The 23,623-nt window shown below is 43.0% G+C and overlaps 1 protein-coding gene across 1 annotated transcript in view; it reads right to left on the minus strand.

Annotated features, from left to right (window-relative positions):
- The window catches only part of PHEX (phosphate regulating endopeptidase homolog X-linked), a 228,764-nt gene that overhangs the window by 124,762 nt on the left and 80,379 nt on the right, over nt 1–23,623 (minus strand). The window contains exons 10-11 of the mRNA XM_004709915.3: nt 21,032–21,125; nt 18,910–19,038 (exon numbers count right to left, since the gene is read on the minus strand). Coding sequence (XP_004709972.1) covers nt 18,910–19,038; nt 21,032–21,125 — 223 coding nt within the window. The remainder of the gene's footprint in view (nt 1–18,909; nt 19,039–21,031; nt 21,126–23,623) is intronic.

Below are 23,623 nucleotides of genomic sequence, written 5' to 3' on the forward strand. Positions count from 1 at the left end.
TGCTTTGCACAATTGATGTATCTATGGATTGTGATAAGAGTTGCATGAGCCCCTAATAAAATGATTTAAAATAATAATAATAATTTTATGGTTAGGGAGGTCACCACAACATGAGGAACTGTATTAAAGGGTCGTGGCATTAGGAAGGTTGAGAACCACTGTCCTATAGGGTCGCTACGAGTTGGCATCCACTCACTGGCCATGAGTTTTGAGAGAAGACTTGAGGAAAAGAGATACAAGACACAAGGCCTCCATGCTTCGGTTGTCTTTGGTGACTGTGATAGGTAGGTTTATTGTGCCAACCTGGTCAATAAGAACATATGGTATTAATAAGATCGCAGTTTGATTGGAAGGCAAAGAGATACCGTATATACTCGAGTATAAGCCAACCCAAATATCAGCTGAGGCACCTAATTTTGCCACAAAAACTGCATTAAATATGTCCTGAAAAACTCAGCTTATACTGGAGTATATACAGTAAATGGTTCAGCAAGCCCTGCCCCTCTCCTGCTCTCTGGTGATCAGACCAGCGTGCTGCTGCTTTAACTAGTTCTCTGCCTCAACTTGTGAGCTACACTACTGTGGGACAGCCAACCCGTGAATCGTGTCACTAGAGTTTAAGTTTCCTTTGAAACCTGCTTCGCCATGCTGCTGCTGTGTACATTGCTTGAGCTTAAGGCTGTCAGATCCTGTCATCTTGCATTGCTTGAGTTCAATATCTCATCCAGCCTGCTTCCCTAAGTTCCTGAGCTGTTGACAGTTGGTAACCTGCCCTGCTGTTTGCTGCCTGTGGCAGGACTGCCTGAATTGCTCTACAGAAGACTTAGCTGTCTGCTTCCTTGACCTTGGACCCAGCACCCTTCGCGAGTTGAAGGACTTCCAGTATATTAACTGTTCCATGGAAGTGAGTTGAACTGAGCCCTCTGTACTTCTGTGTGGACTAATTAGCTGTTATACTCCTTTGTGCAAAATTTTGTGTCCTGGTTTTGTTTCTCTAGAGAACCCTGTCTAACACAGTGACAAAAAAATGTTCTTGTAAAGGTTATTGGTAAAATCTATATAATATTGGCCATTTTAAGCCATTTTAAAATAATAAATCACTTTATTGGGGGCTCTTAGAGCTCTTATAACAATCCATACATCAATTGTATCAAACACATTTGTACATATGTTGCCACCAGTGGCATAAATTACATTCACCATGTTGTACAATCACCATCATTAATGCTTTTGTTTCTTAAGGGAATACCTAAGAAAGAATGAGACGTGTGTGTTTGGCATGAGAACTAAAATTTCCATTTGGGGTTGTGATATTATAAATCAAGTTTTATCATTAATTCTAAAATTAAAAAAGGAGGAGGTTGAAGTGTTTCCTTGGTTCTGTAGTGAATTGTCAGCATGGAGCTCAAAACAATTTTTTTTCCTGTTTAATAAGTTTTCAGCTATGTTTTCAGTTCAATAACAGTTGTAAGGGAACTGGAGCTGTAAATCAGTGGGCTGGATTCCATCGTATGTAAATAAGAACAAACAGCAGATGGAAAGGGTGGGGGAGCTTCACAGCTATTTCTTCTCAACCTAGTGAAAACATGAAAAGAAGAGAAACCTCAACTTGGGATCAGGACATGATTAAAATCCAAGCCGACAGACAGCAGGTCCTTTAAATCATTTGCACTAGCAGTTCACAACATTGCGATCTTTACAGGAGGGGCAAGGGTGGAGGGGAAAGCTTGGAAAACCCTGGGGCCTAGGCGTTAGGATGCTAATGTCATCAGTCTAGTGTGTCCTGGGCACTGGAAATTTCCAAAGCTCTCCCAGGTGATTATACCGTGAAGCCAGGCCTGACAGCCTCTGGTCCAAGGGAAGTCACGAATCGGACAGAGAAGGAAACAAAGAGCCACCCCCACAGAACTGAAATGACACTGGGGAGCTTTGGCTATTGGGGGTCCTCTGCAGAAGTGTCCCTTCAAATGCCAAAGGGAACTAACAGGAAATGTAGACACCTTCATTTAAGGGGGAAAAAAAACAAGCAAAGGTCATCTGGTGACAAGGGAATATCTAAAGACTAGATCATTTGCCCCTGCAGTCCTTAGTACCTTGCCACAGAGGTTTATGGCCATAGCATGTGGCAAAACATTTCTGCTAGTCCATGACCTCCTGTGTAACAAGGTCAACGCTAGGAACTGGCTCCACATGTAACTCACTGCCTCACCCAGGTGGTCTCAGCTAAGGGTCATGAGGGCAATCATAGGGTTCCTCTCCATTCCTTGGTGGAGAGTAGAAAGCACATCAAGAATAGGGAAAAAAGCCGAACCCAACACTGCCTAGTCCTGTGCCAGCCTCACCCTTCTCCCTGGGTTTGAGCCCATGGTTGTACTCACAGCGTTTCCTTCTGTGGTACAGAGGGTCGCTATGGATTGGAATCGACTCAATAACATTGAACAACAACAAGAAGTCCGACAGGCCTTTGGTCAATATCTACTTTGGAATTTGGGGACTCTGGCACAAATAGATTGCACTCAACTATCAAACTCAAGGTTGGTGGTTTGAACTCACCCAACAGCACCACCAAAGGCAGGCCTGACCTTCTTCCACAAAAATCACAGCCAGAAAAGCCTTATGGAGTAACTAGTTCGACATGATAACAGATGGATTCAACAGCAATCAGTGTGGTGGCTTTTTCAATTTGCCCCTATTCTCTTGAGGGCATTTGAATGCTGTCCTTGTTATTAAAAAACACACACAAAAAAAAACCCCTATAGGGTTACTATGAGTCACACTCAATAGCAGTGAGCTTGGGTTTTATTATTCAAATGAGGCTGAGTCCTTCCAGAGGTATCTAAGAAGCTTGGGTTCAGAGGACCCTCACTGGCCATCCCTGAATGTTATCATCATGATTGGACTCGTTAAACATGTAAGTATATTTTACACAGGTTTTCCGAGCTCTTGCCCTGCTAATTGGCATTCTAAATGGAAACAAAACGAGGCCAAAACGCTGTCTGCCCATTCCCAGAAAATGAATGGCAAACCATGTCTTCAACTGCAGCTCCTTGCTTCCTCTGCTTTTCCTCTACCCCCCCCCCCGCCCACCTCCCTGCCTCCGCAGCCTCTGCTTCCCCTAAATCCATCCTCTGAGAACCCAATCCTCTAATCTATGCGAAAGCCTCAGTGAGCAACTGCCCTTTCTGCTTTCCTGTGGTCTCTGCCCTGGCCCTTTGAGGCAACGACTCTCCTACCCCACGCCCATCAGAGGTTCTCAGGTTCTTCTTGTCCTTTCTTTTCTTTTGTTCAAGCTTTCCAGATTTACCATCTAACATTTTCTGCGACGTGGTGCTGAACCACCCAGCAAACTTGACTGACAAGGGAACGCTCTGAAGGTGATAAGGTAATGCCATGGGTTCCTATGTCAATGCAAAGGAGAGAGATCAGGATGTTCGCCTGCTGGAACTAGGGAGATAAATCACAGAACATTTCTGATGATTATCTTCAGACGACTCTACAGCACCACATAATCACATCACCTTCAGCCTAATCATGCTCCCCGAGGCAGCAAAAACCTGGTCTAATTTGTAAATGAGGGAGGAAAAAAAAAAGACTTTCTTTGCCAACCCATGGCCTAGCACCCCAAGGTATAACATTCATAGAAATCACTTCCAGCAGAAGTCAGAAGGTGACGTTCTCCATAGAAAATGTTTATTGACAGTCAGAGAGTGCAATATACAAAAATTAACTCATGTTCGTACGGTAAAATCCACCAGGCTCAGGATAAGGGCCCTACAGGCAAAGCAAGACTTGGTTAACCATCTGTTCATTTCCGAGTTAATGAAGTTGCCCTGAGAAAATACAGTGCTTTGGCTAGTTCACAGGCAGTTGTTAGTTCATTCCTCTACCAGGATTATTCCGTAGTGGGTTCCCTTTTCCAGTCTTTCTGCTCCAGGACTTGGCCCAGAGGGGACAAGGAAGCTCCAAAAGTTTTGGGGAAATAGAATTAAAAGATAATGGAGGGAAGGAAGGGGGAACCGATCGTGATGACACATAACCACTACCAACACCAACACCACCACCCCAGGAACAAACAACAGAAACCGTGGGGGAAGGGAGGCAGTGATTGGTGTAAGATATGAAAATAATAATAATTTATAATGTATCAAGGGGGCAGAAGGGTAGGAGGGGATGGGGAAGAGAAGCTGATACCAAGGGCTCAATAGAAAATAAATGTCTAGAAAATAATGACAGCAACATATGTACAAATGTACTTGATACAATTGATGTATGGATTGTTACAAGAGGTGTGATAGCCCTCAATAAAATACTTAATAAAAAAGAAATCAAGCTACAAAAAAAGGATAATGGATTATTAGCATGAGCATGTTACCCTTTCACCATGGGCTTATTTTTAAAAGAATATTCTCCAATATTAGTAAATGATAAACTGTCTCACTCACTCCTCTTTTGACGTCTCTTTAACCTTTTCTCCCATCACATGGACATAGAAATTTTGTGTTTTCCTAAACACTTGGGTCAAGACAGTCCTGCTAATTTGAAGGGTCATATGCCAACAGTGATTTGAGCAGAAGGGTCCATTCACTCACGTCACTGTCAGAATTTCCATCAAAGCTTTGTCTCTGGCAATTGACCAAAAAAAAAAAATCTTATAAGGCCAACTCAACTCCTACCTCATTCATGAATCCTAGAGACTCACAACCACTTCTGACCCCTCCTCTGGATTCCCGTGAGGCTGATCATCAGAACAACACACGTGAGAGCTTAATTGCCTTTCCTGTGCATTCACTAGACCTCCCCCCAGTAAGCTCTGGAAACCTTGAGAATAGGAACCATGATTTAGATGAATTGTGGTCTTAGCTATATAAGCAAATCAGAAACTTTTCTGCAAATGTAAAAGGCACTTTTAAGATTTCATATCTCCTGCTAACAGACATATAGCAGATAATCAATAAATAGATACCAAGTTGGCTGATTTATGCTTTTCAAAAGTGAACGCCAGTGAGTACCTAGCAAAGAACTGACTTTTAATTCAACGTCTCTTATATAAGATAATGTATAATAATCATTCCAGAAGTAGAAGGGAAAACTATTGCCAAATTCACTCATGGATAATTTGTGATTATTCAAATATGAATGGGGGATTTGATAGTCTGGGTTAGAAAAAGACATGGGACTATTTTTGTAGCTAGTCACTTAAAAAAAAAGATGCCTCTTCTGATTTGGTAATTCAAAGCTTGAATCCATCTACGGAACTCATCAGTAGGTTGCTAAATGTGTATGTATGATAGAGGATATGATGTACACCCAATGTCTCTAGACTGGCTGCAGCCGGCATCCAAATCTAAACTTCAGTGGGAATCTAATGACTAAGTATGCTGGAGCAGTCCACTCTGGTTTGGATGATGACAACATGGCACCAGGGCAGAGTTAAGAGGGGGTGGGGTGGATCTCAATAGATAAATAAGTGTGATTGTTAGGTTTTGTATAGACTTGGCTGAGCTAGGATTCTTCTATGATGTGATCTAGCATAATAAAATCAACTCCACGATGGGCTCCTCTGTGAGCAGGTGAGCGGTTGTGGGAAGAATAGGTTGACTTACTACCCTCTTAATCAGGTCACAGATCAATACAACTGAAAGGAAGTTTCATTGGGTGTGGCCTACTCTTATACAGATTGGCACTATATAAGACACTAAATCACTTCTTCTTGCTGGTCCAGATACTGGATCAATGACCCTGGCAGCTTATCAGTGGCCTGCCATATTGCCTGCCAACCTTGGGTTCATTCTATTCTGCAGTCATAGCCTGCCTTTCTAGCCTTGGATTCATCCACCTCTGCCTCCACCAGCCTGTGGTCTTCCTTCTCCTTGGCTGGTTGGCCCCAACAGTTGTGCAAGTCAGGAAAAATCTCCAACATAGCATCAGATCCATGGACTTGAACCAGACTGGACTTCACCGCTTCCACAACTGTGTGGGTCAGTTTCTTGATATAGAATTCATATATCTCTAGAGATCCCAGCCTAATACAATAAGATATAAAAATAAAATATCTGGTTGAAATATTACATGCTAATAGTATTCTGAAAAGGAGAATAAAGGAAAGAGAAAAAAATCTTCAAGGCTGGATGTACATCAATCTAAAACTGACATAATTTTACTAAAGATTCTCATCTAAAAAGCATAGTGTTCATAGGTTTTCCTCTTTAATATAGATATTTTAAGTAATAAGTTAATAAGACATGAGATAAAGAATATATCATCTTCCCATTGGTCTAGGACAGGACTGGAACCACTTGACTAAGTTGTGATCACATGCCTGTGAAGAATGGAATAGTTATCAGTAATTGAGGTGATTAACCCTGAAGGAAGAGGACTCAATCTTGGGGGGGTGGGTGGGCAGAGCTCCAAAAATTCTTCTTCTGCAAATCATCCCTTCACTAGCAATGTAGACCTTAAATAAATGAATGTACAGATAAATATTGAGCATTCATTCAGTATACTGTGGCTATCTCTAAAAAAAGATGGAATTTGACTCCTGATAAAAACATAAGAAGAGCATTAAAATAAGAAATAAAGGAGAAATCCACATTGAATTGGGAGAGGTGAATAAAGCAGAAAAACTTAAGAGAGTTGGGCAAATCTGAAGTGTCTAACAACTGAGGCGAAGAGAGACATCAGTGAGCTAATAAAAAAATCACATTACTTTATTAGGAGTAATAAATTTGGATAGCTATTAAACATGTTGGCAAAAGAAACCAAGCTTATTTGAGTCCCCATCAGTCTACAAAATATGTTAGCTTGGTTGAACAGGAATCTAGCGTGTCCTTTTCCCAGAAAGCATATGTCCAGAATCATATATCCATAAGACTCAGCAGGAGTATTAAGTAGTAAAATTGCATTTTACTAGCTAGGAACAGATCCATTGTGTTCTAATTTTATAACCCACCATCTTTTCTCTCTTTTTGCCCCCCACCCTCCCACCTTGGAGAGGGAACGGGTCAGAAACCAGAGGAGGATTTATAAGTCCACCAGACTTGCTATGTTGCAGGCTTTGGCTATGGTGAGCACCCCCACAGCACTGGCAAGATTCAGGTCTGTAGAAAGAACATCAACACGCTCTTCTGCATTGACGTTCAGAATTTCCAGTACAGGGTCTTTGAATTTCCCGTACATTCCACAGGTCTGCTCAGATCTGCTTGAAAAGACTGTGGGCAACAATACGTGGCAAAGGCAACCGCATCCAACGCTATCCAGAGATGGAGAAAACAAACAGACAAGATGGGCCAAATGTGTCATCATCGTGGCATCGTACTCAAGAACACGGGCAGGAGTAGTGTCCACACTTCTTTTCAAAGATTTCCCAATGAGCTATCTAAATTACTTGTTTTGCTGGGTATCACTTGATCAAAGGTTGCTTAAAAGGAGCTGCCAGCATTGGGTCTGATGACATGTGTTGTAACAAGATTTAGCCCGTAGAGAGTTGTGAAACCTGGACCTGTTATAGAAATTATATTTGGCTCCTTGAGTAGTTTCATGAGACTCTCCTATGAGCCAGACTTAGCATTAAATGATAGGGTAGGTTCTGGAATGTGGCCGGGGTACTAGCATTAAAATGATCCTTATCCCAAACTGAAAGGTACTACAATGGACTTGTATGGGAGACTGTTGTTGGGTGCCAGGGAATCAATTCCGACTGATAGCACCCCCAGAGGACAGAGTAGACCTGCTCCATGGGGTTTCTCAGGCTGTATCTTTATAAGGCACCAACTAGTCTTTTCTGCCCTGGCTGGGTTCCAACCTGCCAACCTTTTGGCTAGGAGCTGAGCACTCAATCATTGTGCCACCAGGGCTCATATGGTGAACTAGCAACAGCAAAATCCACCAAGCACCTCCCTCATTCTCCCCCTTTTAGAAGGTGAACTAGGAAGAGGCAGTCCCAGTGCATCAGAGTTACCACAGTCTATGGCAGAGCTTGGGCAGGATGAATTTGATCTTTCTCATTAGCGTTTAGGCATGGCACACAGTAATGACCGTGACTAACATTCACTGGGCAGCTGCTCTGTGTCGGGTGCCAAGCCCTCAACTTGGACTATCTCCTTTCATTCTCACTACAAACCAATTGAGGTATGTACCATTTTAACCCCTTTTGTCCTCCCCTGCCACGATGGCCCTCATTCTTCTCCCTCCCTATAGCCATGACCCACATTCAAAATGCAGGCTAGTTCCCTACCCTGTCAATCTAGGCTGGCCTGGTGACTTGATTTGGCCAACAAACTGCAGCCATGATCTGAGTCTGGGCCTCAGGAGGCCTGGCATGCTTCTGCTTGCTCTCTTACCCTTCTGCCATCACTAGGAGAACATGCCCAGGCTAGCTGGCTGAAGGATGTGAGACATGCGGAGTAGAGCCAAGTCAGCCCAGACACTTCTGCCAAACCCATCCTAGATCAGCTGACCCCAGACGTTCGAGGAAGCCTAGCCAAAATAAGCAGTGCTGCCCAGATGAGAACCAACTGACTCCAGATGCATCCGCAATGAGTGCTTATTGGTGAATGCCAGGAGAGCTTTGTGATCGTTTGTTACGTAGCACTACTGCGTCAGTAGGCAACTACTGCACCATTTGTAGATGGGGAAATAGAGGTTCGAGGCGGTTAACTCACTTGATCACATTGGTAAGACTAGAGCTGAGCCATGAGATGCCGATGCAACTCTGCAGGAAAACTGGATGTAATTGCAATACAAGGTCAGTGTTTTATTATCAAGAACCCTTTCAACCCCAAATCATTTTTATTTGCCTGGATTTAGACAGGTCTTCAGCAAAGATCCAGAGGAAATGATCATGATGATAATAACTCATACCATTTACTAGACAAACCGGAACAAGGGACACTTGGTAGCCAGAGAGAAGAGCCTCCCTTTTTGTGCATGACCTGTGTCAAAAGGACCTTGATCCTACCTTGATCATAGCAGGCTTTTTAAGACTAACCCTTGTGAGCAGCAGCCATCTGCAAGGCATGAAGAAGCCATCAGTGTAAGGACATTGCTATAAGGCATGTATGTGAATGACTTTCATATGACTTCTGCTACCAACATTATGGCTACATGCCATTTACTCAACCATCGAGAGAAATGGTAAGCAGGGGAAATAGGGAACTTAAAGGATATTAATGGCAGTACAACAATTCAATTCTCTTTACTCACTAATGAGTTGAACTCCTAGTGTTCAGAGGTGGCAAGTTCAAACTCCACCACTGCAATTGGACCCATGTGGGTAGTTAGATCCTCAGCACCAGCTGCAACAGGATGGGGTGGGATGAGAAACCTGTTCTTAGGAGAAGAATTACTGCTGAAATTGCTTACACAGAGCAGCCCGGAAAACTGGAAGACACTGTAGGTCATCAACAACATTATTTGAGGACATGAACAATGCCAATCATAAAAGGGCATGGGGAGAATAAGCTACTGGGATGTAGGAGCAATTAGTGGATTTTCTTCTTAGCGGCTCATTCTGTAATTAATTCACCCTAACATTAAAAATATTCTAATTGTGAAATCATTGTAATAAAAACAAAAGGCACATAATTCCTCTTGCTTTCTTATCGACTGGTAGGAAATAGTTGGAATAGGTTCTTACTTAATAAAGTCGAAATCTGAAGTTTAATAAAAGATGTGTTCCTCCTTAACTGGATTAACCCTCTGTGTATAGAAGGAATTAATACATAACAGGAGACCAATGCTTTTAACTTTAATTTCATGGCTCATCCTATAACCAAGAAAATGCAGAAAATTTGAGGGAGCAGAAAAAAAGCCAATTGGCAGAGTTGAGATCTATGAATAAAGATAAGTAGTTTGGGGACACAGTGTCTATAATGAAATAAATGAGATATGGTTTAATATAGAAGAACTTAGCTCAGCCAAAATGTTCAAATGGGAGCTCCAATTTAACTGATTTTGCTCAAAACTGTAGTTAGAGCAGAAAAAACTTTCTTTGCATCAACACATTATATAAAATTGTTCTTCGGTGCATATGTTTGCATTTCTGCCTTCTTAAGTAAAGAACAGTAAAAAAGTCCCCTTTGATGAAAAAACTGACAGCGGCTTGGGGTCACCATTCCAAACATCAGGGATCACCCTTTGGAATGATGAATGATGCATATAGAAAATACTGGAAATTGAGCTCAGTGTACACGCTAAGGCAAATCTATGCCCGGAAAGTGGCTCTTAGATTCAATCTCTGACAATCAGTTTGTTTCTCATTGGTTTTCTTCTGAAAATTATATGAACGCAAAATGCAGTTTCACTTTCTTAAATTTGAATTGGGTTTTCACTGTGCTTGTCTTTTAAAATTTGAAAAAACTGGTAACAGAACCTATTCCAACTGTTTCCTACCAGTCGATAAGAAAGCAAGAGGAATTATGTGCCTTTTGTTTTTATTACAATGATTTCACAATTAGGATATTCTTAATGCTAGACTAGATAATCACATCATTTCCTGAGAAGGGTGAGTTCATTACAGAATGAGCCGCTAAGAAGTTTCAGGTCTCCACATTCCACTTATAAAATTGGTGATGATTCAACTGTTTTTCAGAGAGAGGTCAGGGAGTGGAACACTGGCTTAGAGCTAGATCACTTGAGATTGAGCCTTCCTTAAACCATTTTCATGCTGTGTAACCTTGGGGAAATTACTTCACTTCTCTGGGCCTCAGTCCTCTCATCTGAACATTTTGGACAATCACCATAGCTGTAGGGTTATTGTGAGGATTAAATATGCTAACACTGAAAGCACTTAGAAGCGTGGCAGCCCATAACATAGTCTACATAGGCAATGAGAAGCAACTGAGGTCTTCAAAGCTTGTGAGCAGCCATCTACGGTGCAACCATTGATCTCTCGGCACCTCTTTGCTCTCTGTATACGATTCTGGGTGTTGGGCAAAGATGAGTGGAGAAAATCGAAGACACATGGAAAATGATTAGTCCAAAGGATTAATAATCCACATGAAAGTCAGACGCCACAACCCAAAAACCTAGACAATGCCTAGCTACCACTGCTGATCCCTCTGAAAGGGGGTCACAATAGGAGGTCCTAGCTAGAATAGGGGGAAATGAGGAACAAAACTAAAAATCCTGGGAAACAGAGTAAGCTTACTGGTCTGACTGAGACTGGTGGAACCCCAGAGACAATAGCCCTTGGTCACCCTTCATGCTCCTGCGGTTTCACTTCCAGGCAAATGCTAGGCAGGCCTAGAAGGTGAACACTAACACAGGGGAGGTATGCCCTCGCTAGCAACGATCAAAAGGGCCACATTTGCCTGCAGGATAAAGTTCAGAAAGGAGGAAGAAAAACAGAAGGAGAAACGGAAACTGTAAATACAGGGAGGAGCTGCAAAGAGTGCTGGTCCATTGTGGGGACTAGAGTCAATGTCTAAAAACTAAATGTGCATGAAGGACAGGGAAGTGGAAATTTTGTTGACTGGAAAACTAGTTCTCTAAACTGTCACCCAAATTGCAATAAAACGTTTTGAAAGAACGGTTGTGAGATTAGATAAATATTTAAATATATATACCCTCCATGTATAATTCAAGAAAAAATGCTTCATTACTCTTATTATGCACTGAAGTAGATATTGCTATGCACTTTAATTGTGATGAAATCATTGAAGGATTGATGAGAACAAAGAATAGAAATGTGTTGACTTGTAACAGGTTATAAAGAGCAATATCTAAAAATAAAATACATATATAGCAAAGAAAAAGAGTATCAGATACCTAGTAAGACCTTCGTCAAAATTAGTTACTATTATTATGATTACCAGGCTTTAAAAACATTATCACCTGCCAGCACAGCCACACTAGGTCCATGGTGGCAATCCATTACCTTCTCCCTTGTCAGGATCTTTACTTGCTCTCTATTGAGCTGAACATCTACCTAGGACCTACTTGCATATTACAGACATAATCACAAAACTGAATGGAGAAGAATCCTAGCCAGCAACAACTTTAGACATCTCACACACACATACTTAATCCTCTATCCTGTCTTTTAGGTCATGTGGATTATGACTTGTAAAAGACAGAGACGAGTACCGTCTCTTTATAGTGACAACACATCATGGAATCTCTGGGACCATCTCCCGTCCCTATCCTCTATGGAACCTTCCATGGAAGTTATGTTCATACGCTGTGCCTTTAAATTGTGCACAATCTTCATCGACACATGGAAACGTGAAAGTGTGAGGAAATCCTTGAAGGATTTATCAGAGCGAAGAACAGAAACATCTTGAAGTATAACAGGTTGTAAAGAGCTATCTGTAAATAAAATTCATATTAAACAACGAGAAGTCCTCTGACTGGTCAGGTCCTGATGTTTAGTTCGGAAGATTGGCTAAGAACGGAGACAGAGAGAAAGCAACCGTGAATGTAAAGTGACAAAGTGGCTTGGTTTGGCCTACGTGGTATCGGCCAACAGTTAACATTTGGGAGATTTTGTGTAACATTCCAGATTTCTGACTTCTCTCAGGCCCAAACCAGCACTCCTGAGCCTGCATTACTGCCATGGAAACAGTTGGTGGGCATTCATGCTCAGACGAATCCTGGAGAACACATGCACCCCCTCTCACTGCTGTATGGCCCACGCACTGAGGCCAAGAGTCATTTGCCATTTATCATGGCACTTACCCTGGTTTGTACCTACACGCAGCCAGCTTGACTCGTGTATGTTATTTAACGCTATTTGCTGGCTGTGAGAGAATTTGAGCTCGGGGCCCCTGGCTTTTGGCTTGACTTGGTGCTATGCAAATTGAAGGCACTGAGCAGCTTTACATTTCAGATCCATCGCCCCCAGCCCCTGAGCCAACATGAACCTACCCTAGTCTGCTTGCCTCTGAATCTGGAATCTATTTGCTCCTCCAAGCCTGGCCTTCCAGGGTACCTGAAAGATCCTCCCCAAGTAGTTCCTGCTCCTGGGCCATGGCTCCTGGTGGGTACTTGAGTCTTCCCCTCTGATATGAAAGCCCTCCAAGAAACCCGGTTAGTCAGGGACCAATAACCCCACTCTCCAAGTTCTCACTACTAACTCCCTCTCCCTAAGGGACCGAGCCTGCCAGATGGAACTCCAGGGATCCCCCTTCGATTGTTTAAACTGGCACACTCCAATATGGCAGCCACTGAGCTACATGTGGTAACTGAACACTTGAGATGTAGGGAAGCCAAATTGACATGTGTTCTAAGTATAAAATACACATGGGATTGCAATGGTTTCGTACAAAATAAAGATAAAAACTGTCACATCAAAATGTTGTGTTCATTACTTGCTGAAACGATAGCATCCTAGATATACCGGGTTAAGTAAATATAGTATTCAAACGACTTTTAGCTATTTCTTTTTCCTTTTTTTTTAACATGGTTACTAGAACATTTTCAATCACAGAGGAGGGTCACACTCGAGTTCTATTGGAGAGTGCTACTTCAAACCACAAAACAGCTGTCCATAAAGTTCTGCCTGGCTTGTCCCCCAAAGGGTGGCAAGGCCTGAGGGCATCCCCCATGGGAGAAAGCTGGGTTTCACAAAAAGTAGGAGATGGGTCTGTGCACCCTTTCCCAGTGGCTTTCTATGCAAGGACTCTTCCATTCTACACACTAGTCTTCCCGTTTCTAATTTGGATGCATTCCATAGTTGTGAGTGAGTGAGTGAGTGAGTGAGTGAGTGAGTGAGTGAGTGAGTGAGTGAGTGAGTGCAGGGTGAGGGGCGCATATCCATGCATGCACCACACACACATACTTGCACAAGGGAAGTAATAAAAGGCACCAGCATGGGATGCTATATTCCCCAGTAGAAAGGAAGAACACTGGCTGTTAAAGCGATTGTTGGTAAAAGGCAGATATCTACAGGGGTAAATACAGAGAGGATTTTAAGAGTTTGTGGGGGGGGGAAATCCATTTTCATTTTCTATGAACTTTTTGAACCCCCCTCATAGACTCTTCTCTGCAAACGAAGCCTCAAAGGACATGGCTCCTCTGCACTCCCCTCTGGATCACCGGTACACTGCCAACCAGGGAGCAGTTGGGCCAGCCCCGCAGTTTTAAGTGCCTCGATATCGCCTCTAGGTGCCCTGGTTGCACAGTGGTTACATACTGGGTTATTAACTGCAAAGTCGGCAGTTCAAAACCACCAGTTGCTCCACAGGAGAAAGCCAGGGATCCCTATTTTCATAAACAGTTCCAGTCTCAGAATCTCACGGGGGCACTTCTATCCTATCCTGTAGGGTCGCTATGACTCGATGGCAACAAGTTTGGTTTGGTTTGGTTACAGAGCCTCGAAACAGGAGGATTGAGGAGAAGAGCAAGGAATCGTGGGGAGGAATCCAAGTCCCAGTTTACAAAGGGAAACTAAACAGCTCAACAAAACAAGCAAGCCTGCAGGCCTTCACACAGGATTTGGCACAGACCATTTAAGCCAAGCTAAATCACAAACGCTTTCAATGATATGAACATTTTAAACAGTTACTTGCACGAATGCAACCAGTTTTGGCAAATGGGGCATGACTCTCCAAGTCAACTGCCCCTATGTGATTTTACGAACGACCAAAGTTTGGTTTGATTTTTATTTTATTTCTTTTTGGTGGTCGCTATTTACAAACAAGTGAATGACACTACGCTCTTGCTACGTAAAGGAAGTCCCTGGACCAACACCAGAAGCATCACATGGGAGAGTCTACTACGAATGTTGGCCACAGGGTCTATTCCATCATTCAGAGCAAAACTCCAGGACAGAAGAGAACAGCCCCGCAGAGTTTTCAAGGCTGTAGTCTACAAGGAAGCAGACTGCCTCATCTTTTCCACCAGGGCAGATGATGAGTCCACACCACCAAACTTTCAATTGGCAGCCAAGCACTGAATCACTGGGCCACTAAGTTTCCCTGGGAGCCTGTCAGACAAGAAAATCCCTGGGTCCTACTCTACACCCAATCACAATCTGCATTTTTCTTTTCTTTTTTATGAACCATTGGAATTTATTCATTAAATACCATCTTCCCTACCAGGCAACACTGTTGGCTGAATTTGAGTTATTGTATGCTTCTTTTTCTTTTTCCAAAACCATTTTATTGGGAGCTAATGCAGATCTCATTATTGTTCCATAGTTCAATCACATCAAGCAGTATTGTACAATTACTACCACAATCAGTTTCAAAGCATTCTCTTCCTTCTTGAACTCTGATATCAGATCCCCTTTCCACCCCCCCACCCCCTACTGTCGCCTGCCCACCCACTCCCACCCCCTGCCTCAGGAACCCTTATTCTACTTGCTGTCCCTATAGGTTCATCAATCCTGAGTTTCATAGGCTCTTGTGATTCACGTATCTATCGACGTTTAAGAAGCACCTGTGGTAGTTACATAATCTGGTGTCAACTTGATACTATTCAGAGTGAAGGGGTGGAGTTTAACCTGTTAATCAGATTATAGCCAATGAAGCCTCCATGTGGGCATGGCCTTCTCCTGAGGATTCTGGAAATTCCTGTCTTCCTCCCTGGAGACAGGACACACACTCTCTCTGTTTAACATTCCTGATGACAAGCCAGATGGAGCTACGCTGAAGGAGCCAGAGCTGGAGGAACCACATGGAGACCCATGCCAGTGCTGAGATGCTCCCACCACCACTGGATCCACAAAACATTCCACCCACTGTCCTCTGATCTTCCAGCATTCAGCATCATTGCACGGCTGTGTGAGTCTAAAGAGGAATTTATGGACTAGTATCCACATATGAGGTAATATTGGACTTATGGACCTGATTTGGACAGGGCTGGGGTGTCTTCTCAATATACAATTGCTGTTTTATAAAAAAAACTCTCTCTTGTACACATGAGTGTCTATGAATTTGTTTCTCTAGTCTACCCAGACTAATACAGTACCTGAAGTTTAACCTTCCGGCCACACTCATTTCCTTAACAAACTTTTTGGAGAGATCAAACAATAGCCATGTTTCGTTGGTGTTAGAGCCTCTGGAATGTGTCCCATTGGGGATCTTCTGTTTTTCTTCTTCTTTGGGCTGTAGCTAATAATACAGACTGTTTTGCTGGTAAATCAGAGGTTCCAGGTGGTTCTTGGATGGGAGCCCCGAAACAAGGCTATAAAAAGCCAAACTATTTCTCTCTTGGAAGTTTCCAACTTGCATATTCCCTGAGGCAACTAGCTTCAGCCTAACAGAGGCAAATCATTCCAGGTCGAACCGATGGACAAACATCACACTGCCCTCATGTACTTCCAAATAAGGAGAGAGTGACGCCAAAATCAACTTTATTTTAGAATGTCACACCCTGGTGCATGAAAAATGGCCTTTCACATGAAGACTGAGAAAAACAACCCACATAGCTTTCATATTACTTAAAATTCTTCGACTGCCAAAAAAACCCCAAACCACCCTCCATTATCCCTTTTTCCATATTCTTCCCAGAGCTTATAATGGGACGACTGTGATTATCTGACCAGTCCTCCCCGAGTGAAAGAGATACAACAAGGATACAGAAGACAAGAATCCTCAAAGGAATGATTTGCAACAAGGGAATTTTTCCAGTGTGATATAAACTCTCAAACTGGGCAAAAAGTTCTCCGAAGGATCAGAAGATAGTTCCAAAAACAAATAGCAAACATTAACTGAGGTAAATAGATTGATGGTATCCCTGAGCAAATCCCTGCATATAATATAAATTATCTATTGTGCATAAATATAAAAATCACTTGGTATTACCAAACATGTGAATTAACATGACTTGAGAGCCTTTATACCCTTAAATCCAGTGCTTATTCACCACCTGCATTCAAACTGCTCCTCTCGTAGTCACATCTGATGGACTAGAGAGATTGGAGTTAATCATCAAAGAGTTTGCTTCATGCCATTTGTAAAATGTTGCTACTGTTATGAATTGGGCGACCCCTGGGAAAGGGTCGTTGGACCCCCCAAAGGGGTCACGACCCACAGGTCGAAAAACCGCTGCTCTACAATCTTTCTCAACACTGCAGCCAGAGAGATCCTTTCAACATAAACCAGATCATGCCAGCAACACCTTGTAATTGCTTCTCATTTCAACACCCAAACCTAACACTGAAACAATAGCCTAGGAGGCCTTACAAAAATCACACCCATTATCACTCTAACTCCAGGGTGGGGGACAGCCGGCCTAAGGCCTGATAAAGCCCATGAAATCACTACCAGCTGACATCCTATGCCTCCCCAAGGTGAAGCCATTCCAGCCAGCACAATAGGGGTGAGTTTGACCAATAATGCCTGCAAATGAAGTCGTCAAGATCCCAACAGCCCTTGACAGCAAACAGGTCCCCATCCCTGCCACCTCACTGTCTCTCCCGGTCGCACATTCTGCTCCCACTATGATTCCTAGACCACCCAAGCCTATCCTTGCTTCAGGGTCCTTCAGCCTGGAACATTCTTCTTTCAGATGTCGATCGTGTCTAATTCTCTCGCCTCCTTCAAATCTTTGCCGAATGTCATCTTCCCAGTGAGGTTTCCCCTGCCCCTCCTATTCGACCCTACAACCACTGCCCGTACACACCCCTCCAACGCTCCCAATTGCGCTTCACCCTGATCTCCCTTTGTCTTTCCATTTTGTTTGTCAGTGCCCTTATCATCTTCAAACACACTTGTTAATGCATGGATTGTGTTGGTTTTATATCAACTCCCCCACCCCCATTGCATTACATGTTGGGCTGAGAGCCACAAGCTCAGCAGTTCAACTCCACCAGCTGCTCGGTGGGTGCAAGATGAGGTGGTCTGCACTCATAAAGATTGACAGCCTCAGAAATGCAAAGGAGCAGTTCTACACTGTCCTATCAGGTTGCTACAAGTTGAAATCAGCTCGATGGCACTGAGTTTGGGTTTGGGTTTTGGATGCCCCCAGCAGAATGTACACTCAATGAGGGCAGAAAGAAGCCTTTGTTTTATTTTCTGCAATATCTCAGGTGCTTATAACAGTGCTTGGCATATACTCCTGAGCCAAAGCCACTGCCATGCAGTTGATTTCGACTGATGCTAAGTAGGGTTTTCAAGACTGTAAATCTTTACAGGAGCAGAGGCTTGTCTTTTTCCCATGGAACAGACGGAGGATTTGAACCACCAACCTTACAGTTAGAAGCCCAATGCCTAACTCACAGCACCACCAGAGATCTATATACCATATAATACCTGTTCAATACTGATCTGTTGAATATAAGAAGCTTTCGTTAGTTGGTGTAGCTAACAGAATCATTGGTTCCATTATGGCAATCAAAAATAGGTATGTGGATGTTCATTACACTATTCTAATTTTTACATGTGTTTAGACATGTCCAAGTTCAAAGGAGCTTTGTGGTGGTGGTGGTTTGTGATTAAAAAAAAAATAAGTAGACAGTGAGCATTTTGGGTGTAGTTAAATGTTACCCCTTTGAAGTTTGGGGGAGACAGGATGACAGAAAAAGAGAAAAGCAAACTTGCATTTCATTTAGAGCCAGTAAGTCATTTTTTCAGAAATTGCAAGTCCCTTCATCTCTGGATCTCCAGCTTCCTAGTATCTAAAACAAAGAGGTGTGAGAGAATACCTCTACCTTTCGTCATCACCAAAGTTCAGCTATTCAATCATCATATGATCTAGGGCCCTCTCTTTCCCTAAGCACGACCTTCACACATTTGGCTTCTGCCGGATCAATTCTGACTTTATGTGGCATCGTTCCATGTTTATGTTCTCATTTCTAGATTCTTTCATTTTCATGACGACTTTCTACAACTTGTGAATGGCTGAGTGTTGAGTGAATCAATGGACGGCCGGGATTTCTCTTGGAACCGACACTGCTCTCTAGACCCATCCCTAGAAGAATTGGAAGGCAGCCATGGGCCAACTGGCGTGACTGGAAGCACGACTTACCATCTCCTTCTTGTCTTCCTGGAAGTGCACGTCCACGAACATTTTCCCAACCACATAAGGGAGGGCACTTTCGATGAAGTTGACGCATTTGTCCCACTGAGGCAACAAAGTTGTGGTCCCCTGGATTACCTGTGGGAGATCATGAAGTCAAATTGAGCCTCACTTGGGAGCAAACCCAGGACTAAAGAAAAGTCAATGCACCTGTAGAAAACACAGTCTACAAAAGCTCGCAGACCTTCATCCACTTGCCTGGTCAGCTCAGCCAGCCAGAGAAAACCAGTTTCAAAGTGAAAAATGATGTAGGGCTCCTCTTCCTCTATGATGTTCCATTCAGCAAGCTAGGTATTGAGGCAATCCAGGTACATGAGGATGCTGCCCAAGTGCCAAGGGAGTATTGAAAACTGAGAACAACATTTCTAACAGGAAAGGTCTAGAATCAATGGAAACGATGATGTGTCCTGCTCAGAGAGGCTTCCATGTCTCTGGGCAGTATACTCCCAAGGTAGACCAGGAGAATGTAGACTACTATGCACACCCCAGAGAACATACTGACATGGTGCCATCGTGAAGAACCCACTGACAGCCCAGTAAACTATAGATGTAAGTACTTTTCCCATCTGTCCCTGGACACCATCTGTAACCACGTGAAGAGGTCCCCAAGCAGGACTTGGAAGGTTCTTGTGGATGAATGAGAGAAACAAATATAATGTAAGTTGCCCTTGGAAGTGTGTGTGTGTGTGTGGGGGGGGGAGCCTGGTGAGAGGGATGCACAGTTAGCGACAGAGGTTATTTGGGCACAGAAAAAGGATGTACACTGAAGTTCGTCTATTCTTCCTCTACTTTCTGGTAGCAGCACCCCTCTCAGGGCTAAGAAATGAGTCTATTTTTAAAAGCTCTAGAGAAAGAGATCCCACAACCTTCTTTGGCAATTCAACATTATATTTAGCACATCACACTCAAGAAACATCCCCTCATACCTAACCTCAATTCTTCACACACTACTTCTTACACCGCGCTCGCTCTTATTCTCTTCACAGTGGGGTAGGAAAGCAGCTGGGTACCATTTTCCATGTGACCCAGAGGAGTTAAAAATATACGCAAGCACACATGCCTAGAAGATCTACGTTTCTTCAGCTTAACCCTTTTACATAACCTAAATATATGTAGTCGGGGGTTCTTTTGTTTGTTTTGGCTGGTGGTTGTTGTTGCTGTTCTCTATAAAGCTTTATATTCTGGTAACTTTATAGGGCTAAAATATATTCCGAATGATTGAGGTACTCCCTCAAGAGTGATGGCCCATGAAGAATCTAAAACATCTGTTCAGTGAAACCATAGCTAATAAGCTTCGTCATTGCTTAACTTGAAATGGAAAGCAAACTTAAATAAACTTGAAATGCCACTCCAAAAGAAGGCACAGAAGCCTGAAGCCCTCTAGTGGTAGTCACCAGAGAGTTATTCCGACAAAAGGCTCAGAAACAAAGGGGAAGAGAGCAGCACCTGTGTACATTAGGAGAGGAAGACTGCTGGAAGAGAAGCAAAGATCAGAAGAGCCCGGTGAGGGAGACAGGAAAGCATTTGAGGCAGCTGAGCAAGGCCTCTGAAGAAGAGACTACGTGTAGGCTTACTTGGCCTACCGGAATCAGGCCTGACTCCAAGAGTGAAGATGCAGACAGCGTTAACAGACAATGCTCTACCCCAGTAGTCAGATGGAACCACCATCTGTCGTGCACGTGCTTTGAGGACGCAACATACTGAAAACGAAAGGACATCACAAATGCCTCACTTATAAATATTTTAACTATAACTCTTGTGGCCCAGGTACGAATGCTGAAAAGAAATGTTAAGAAAGGGAGAGTTTCAAAGTGATGGGATTGTACCAAGTACCATCCTAAATACCTTCATATTGTACTATCCAAGTAGAGCTGGATGTACATCTGCATGTACTTCACTACATGCAAATGATAGCTAAAATTCTTTAAATTAAGTTTTAGTAGAACTTGGACTGCAAAAGTTCTTCTCTCCAATCCCTAAAGATGATTTTTATTCAATCAGTTAATATACAGATCGTTCCGGCAAGTAAAATTTATCTAGCAATGTAACCTTGCCACATCCTTCAACTTACCCTTGAGAATTCCAGCCACCTGTATTGAAAGCGCCTGCTGAGGTTTGGAATTCTGGAATAAACCATCCTCCACACTAAATAGTTGGCAATGGTCCTGTTAACAGAGAGAGAGATTGAGAGAAAGAGAAAGATGAGCATTTATTGTATTTTTGGTCGATATGCGATGCTCTACAGAGCACCTTGGGAAAAATTGTTGGCAATATTCCACAGAAGAACTTGCTCATGTACAAATGCAGAACTTTTACTCGAGGAAGTGATATAATGTCAATAAGCTCAACCCAAGGTGTCCAACATCGGTTTGCTTTTCCCCACCTAATACAGACCGAGAAAATGCAGACTCCAGCCCTCGCTGCAGAGTAAGCATTATGTTTTCCCTCTAAGGGCCCAGAATGCACTGGTGCTCAGCTCTCCGGGTCTAGGAGCTGTCAGTGCCTCCTAAGTATTTGGTGACTTCTTACCACGCAGATGTGCTCTTGGCCTCTCGAAACAAACAGCAATCTATCAGCCTATACCAATTACACAGATGGGCACCAAGGCTCTAGACGACTGTACAGATGCCCTGGCGCTCTGATTTTACTTTTCCATGTCATACAGTGAGGACGGACACTGCCTCCTGGGGTCATTATGAATCAAAAGAAGTCATGGACGGCTTGCCAGAGAGGAGATTCTAGGCTGTGTGTTTTTTTTGAGAGGGTAGTTATTTACTTCCAAACATATGAACAACCCCAAGCACACATGTAATGCTCATAGTAGGTATTATTAAAAATCTTCAAGCGTTGCCTTCCTTATAAGCAAAAGCATGCCCTGACCTCAGATGCATGTGCGGCCTAAGGTTATTTCTGGCTTAAGCAATCGTGATGATTGCTTTATAATGGTCCATCCCCTCCCCAGCTTCGTTATCACCATGATGACTCATGACACCCATTCTGGGGTCAGCCAGTCATGTGAGAGAAGTGTGGCATGGAGAAGCAAGCTGGCCCATCAAGAACACCCCCACCCGCCTTTGCATGGGGCTCTAACACAGTCCACATGAACTCCTCTCAAAGTAACATGTTTTTCAACATATATACCCAATGCATGCACATGTATGTTACTTACAGATACACTAATGGACACAGATAGTGGGGCTAGTTGCAAACACACACAGGAACAGGAATTTAGAAAGATAAGGAAACAAAAATATATGTTTCAAATCCTTAGTCGGTTCCTCAAGCACCATTAGTTAATTCTGTAGGACGCAGTAGCCACATAGCATGAGGTTTCTACAATAATGACAGTGGCTGTAAATCCAAATTTCAGATAGTCGTCTTGGCTGTTTCAACATGTCAGGACTATATTTGTGTCCAAACTGGTTAGACCACCATTGCCTTTCCCTTATCATCTGGAGTGGGAGCGGTTATTTTCTTGCCATTGTCTTGTGCTTACATTATTAATAACTTTTGTTTCTGGTTCGCTTCAAGAATTTCTTAAATCCCTTGTCCATATGGGGAGGATTACTTGAAACCAGATAATATCATCCATAAACCCACAGGAACATGTCAATTGCTTGACAAAATATCAAATGGAAACACACAAGTCAGGGTGATATCAACCCTATCTTGTATGCTATATGCATCAAATGACGGAACCATGTCTACCTACACATTAGAAAGCAATAAAACCTACTTATCTTCTAACTTAAAAAAAAGATAAACAGAAGCTCTAAAATTCTCTTGGATCCAGTGGACGATGGAAAGAATGTGCACACCCCTTGGGAGACTACTGTCCTAACCAGCAATATGCAGCCTTTGCCCATGCTCTGTTGAGACCACTATAATAAGCTCTAAAAGAATGACTGAGAATCACATACTCAATTTAGAGCTTTGGGCTTTACATCTCTACTCCTGAGCAGAACACGAAGCAGTCCCTGAGCCCTTCCTATAGGCCAAGGTTTGTGCCAGATGCCAGGAGGAATACAAAGCAATGGGAGCCCAGCCCCTCCAGTTAGAGAATCTAGTTGGAGACAAATAACTTCAGATTTGGGCTGCAGGCTTTTTTCTTTCAGGAACACATTGTAGGTTCACAAGGGACCCTTCTTTTATCCTCCTTGGCCAACCCATTTATTTTTGTTTTGTTTTTTCAATCATTTTATTGGGGGCTCATACAACTCTTATCACACTCCATACAAATATCCATTGTGTCAAGCACATTTGTACATTTGTTGCCATCATCATTCTCAAAACATTTGCTTTCTACTTGAGCCCTTAATATCAGCTCCTCATTTACCCCCCTCTCCCTCCCTCATGAACCCTTGATAATTTATAAATTATTATTATTTTGTCATATCTTATACCGTCTGACGTCTCCCTTCAACTACTTTTCTGTTGTCCATCCCCCAGGGAGGAGGTTGTATATAGATCGTTTTAATCGGTTCCCCCCTTCTACTCCACACTCCCTCCACCTTTCAGGTATCGCCACCTCACCACTGGTCCTGAAGGGATCATCCGTCCTGGATTCCCTGTGTTTCCAGTTCCTATCTGTACCAGTGTACATCCTCTAGTCTAGCCAGATTTGTAATGGCCAACCCATTCTTCGTGCCTACATTCACACTGT

This window comes from Echinops telfairi, unplaced genomic scaffold (genome assembly GCF_000313985.2).
Source record: "Echinops telfairi isolate 266 unplaced genomic scaffold, ASM31398v2 ScPeMD7_53;HRSCAF=182, whole genome shotgun sequence".
NCBI lineage: Eukaryota > Metazoa > Chordata > Mammalia > Afrosoricida > Tenrecidae > Echinops > Echinops telfairi.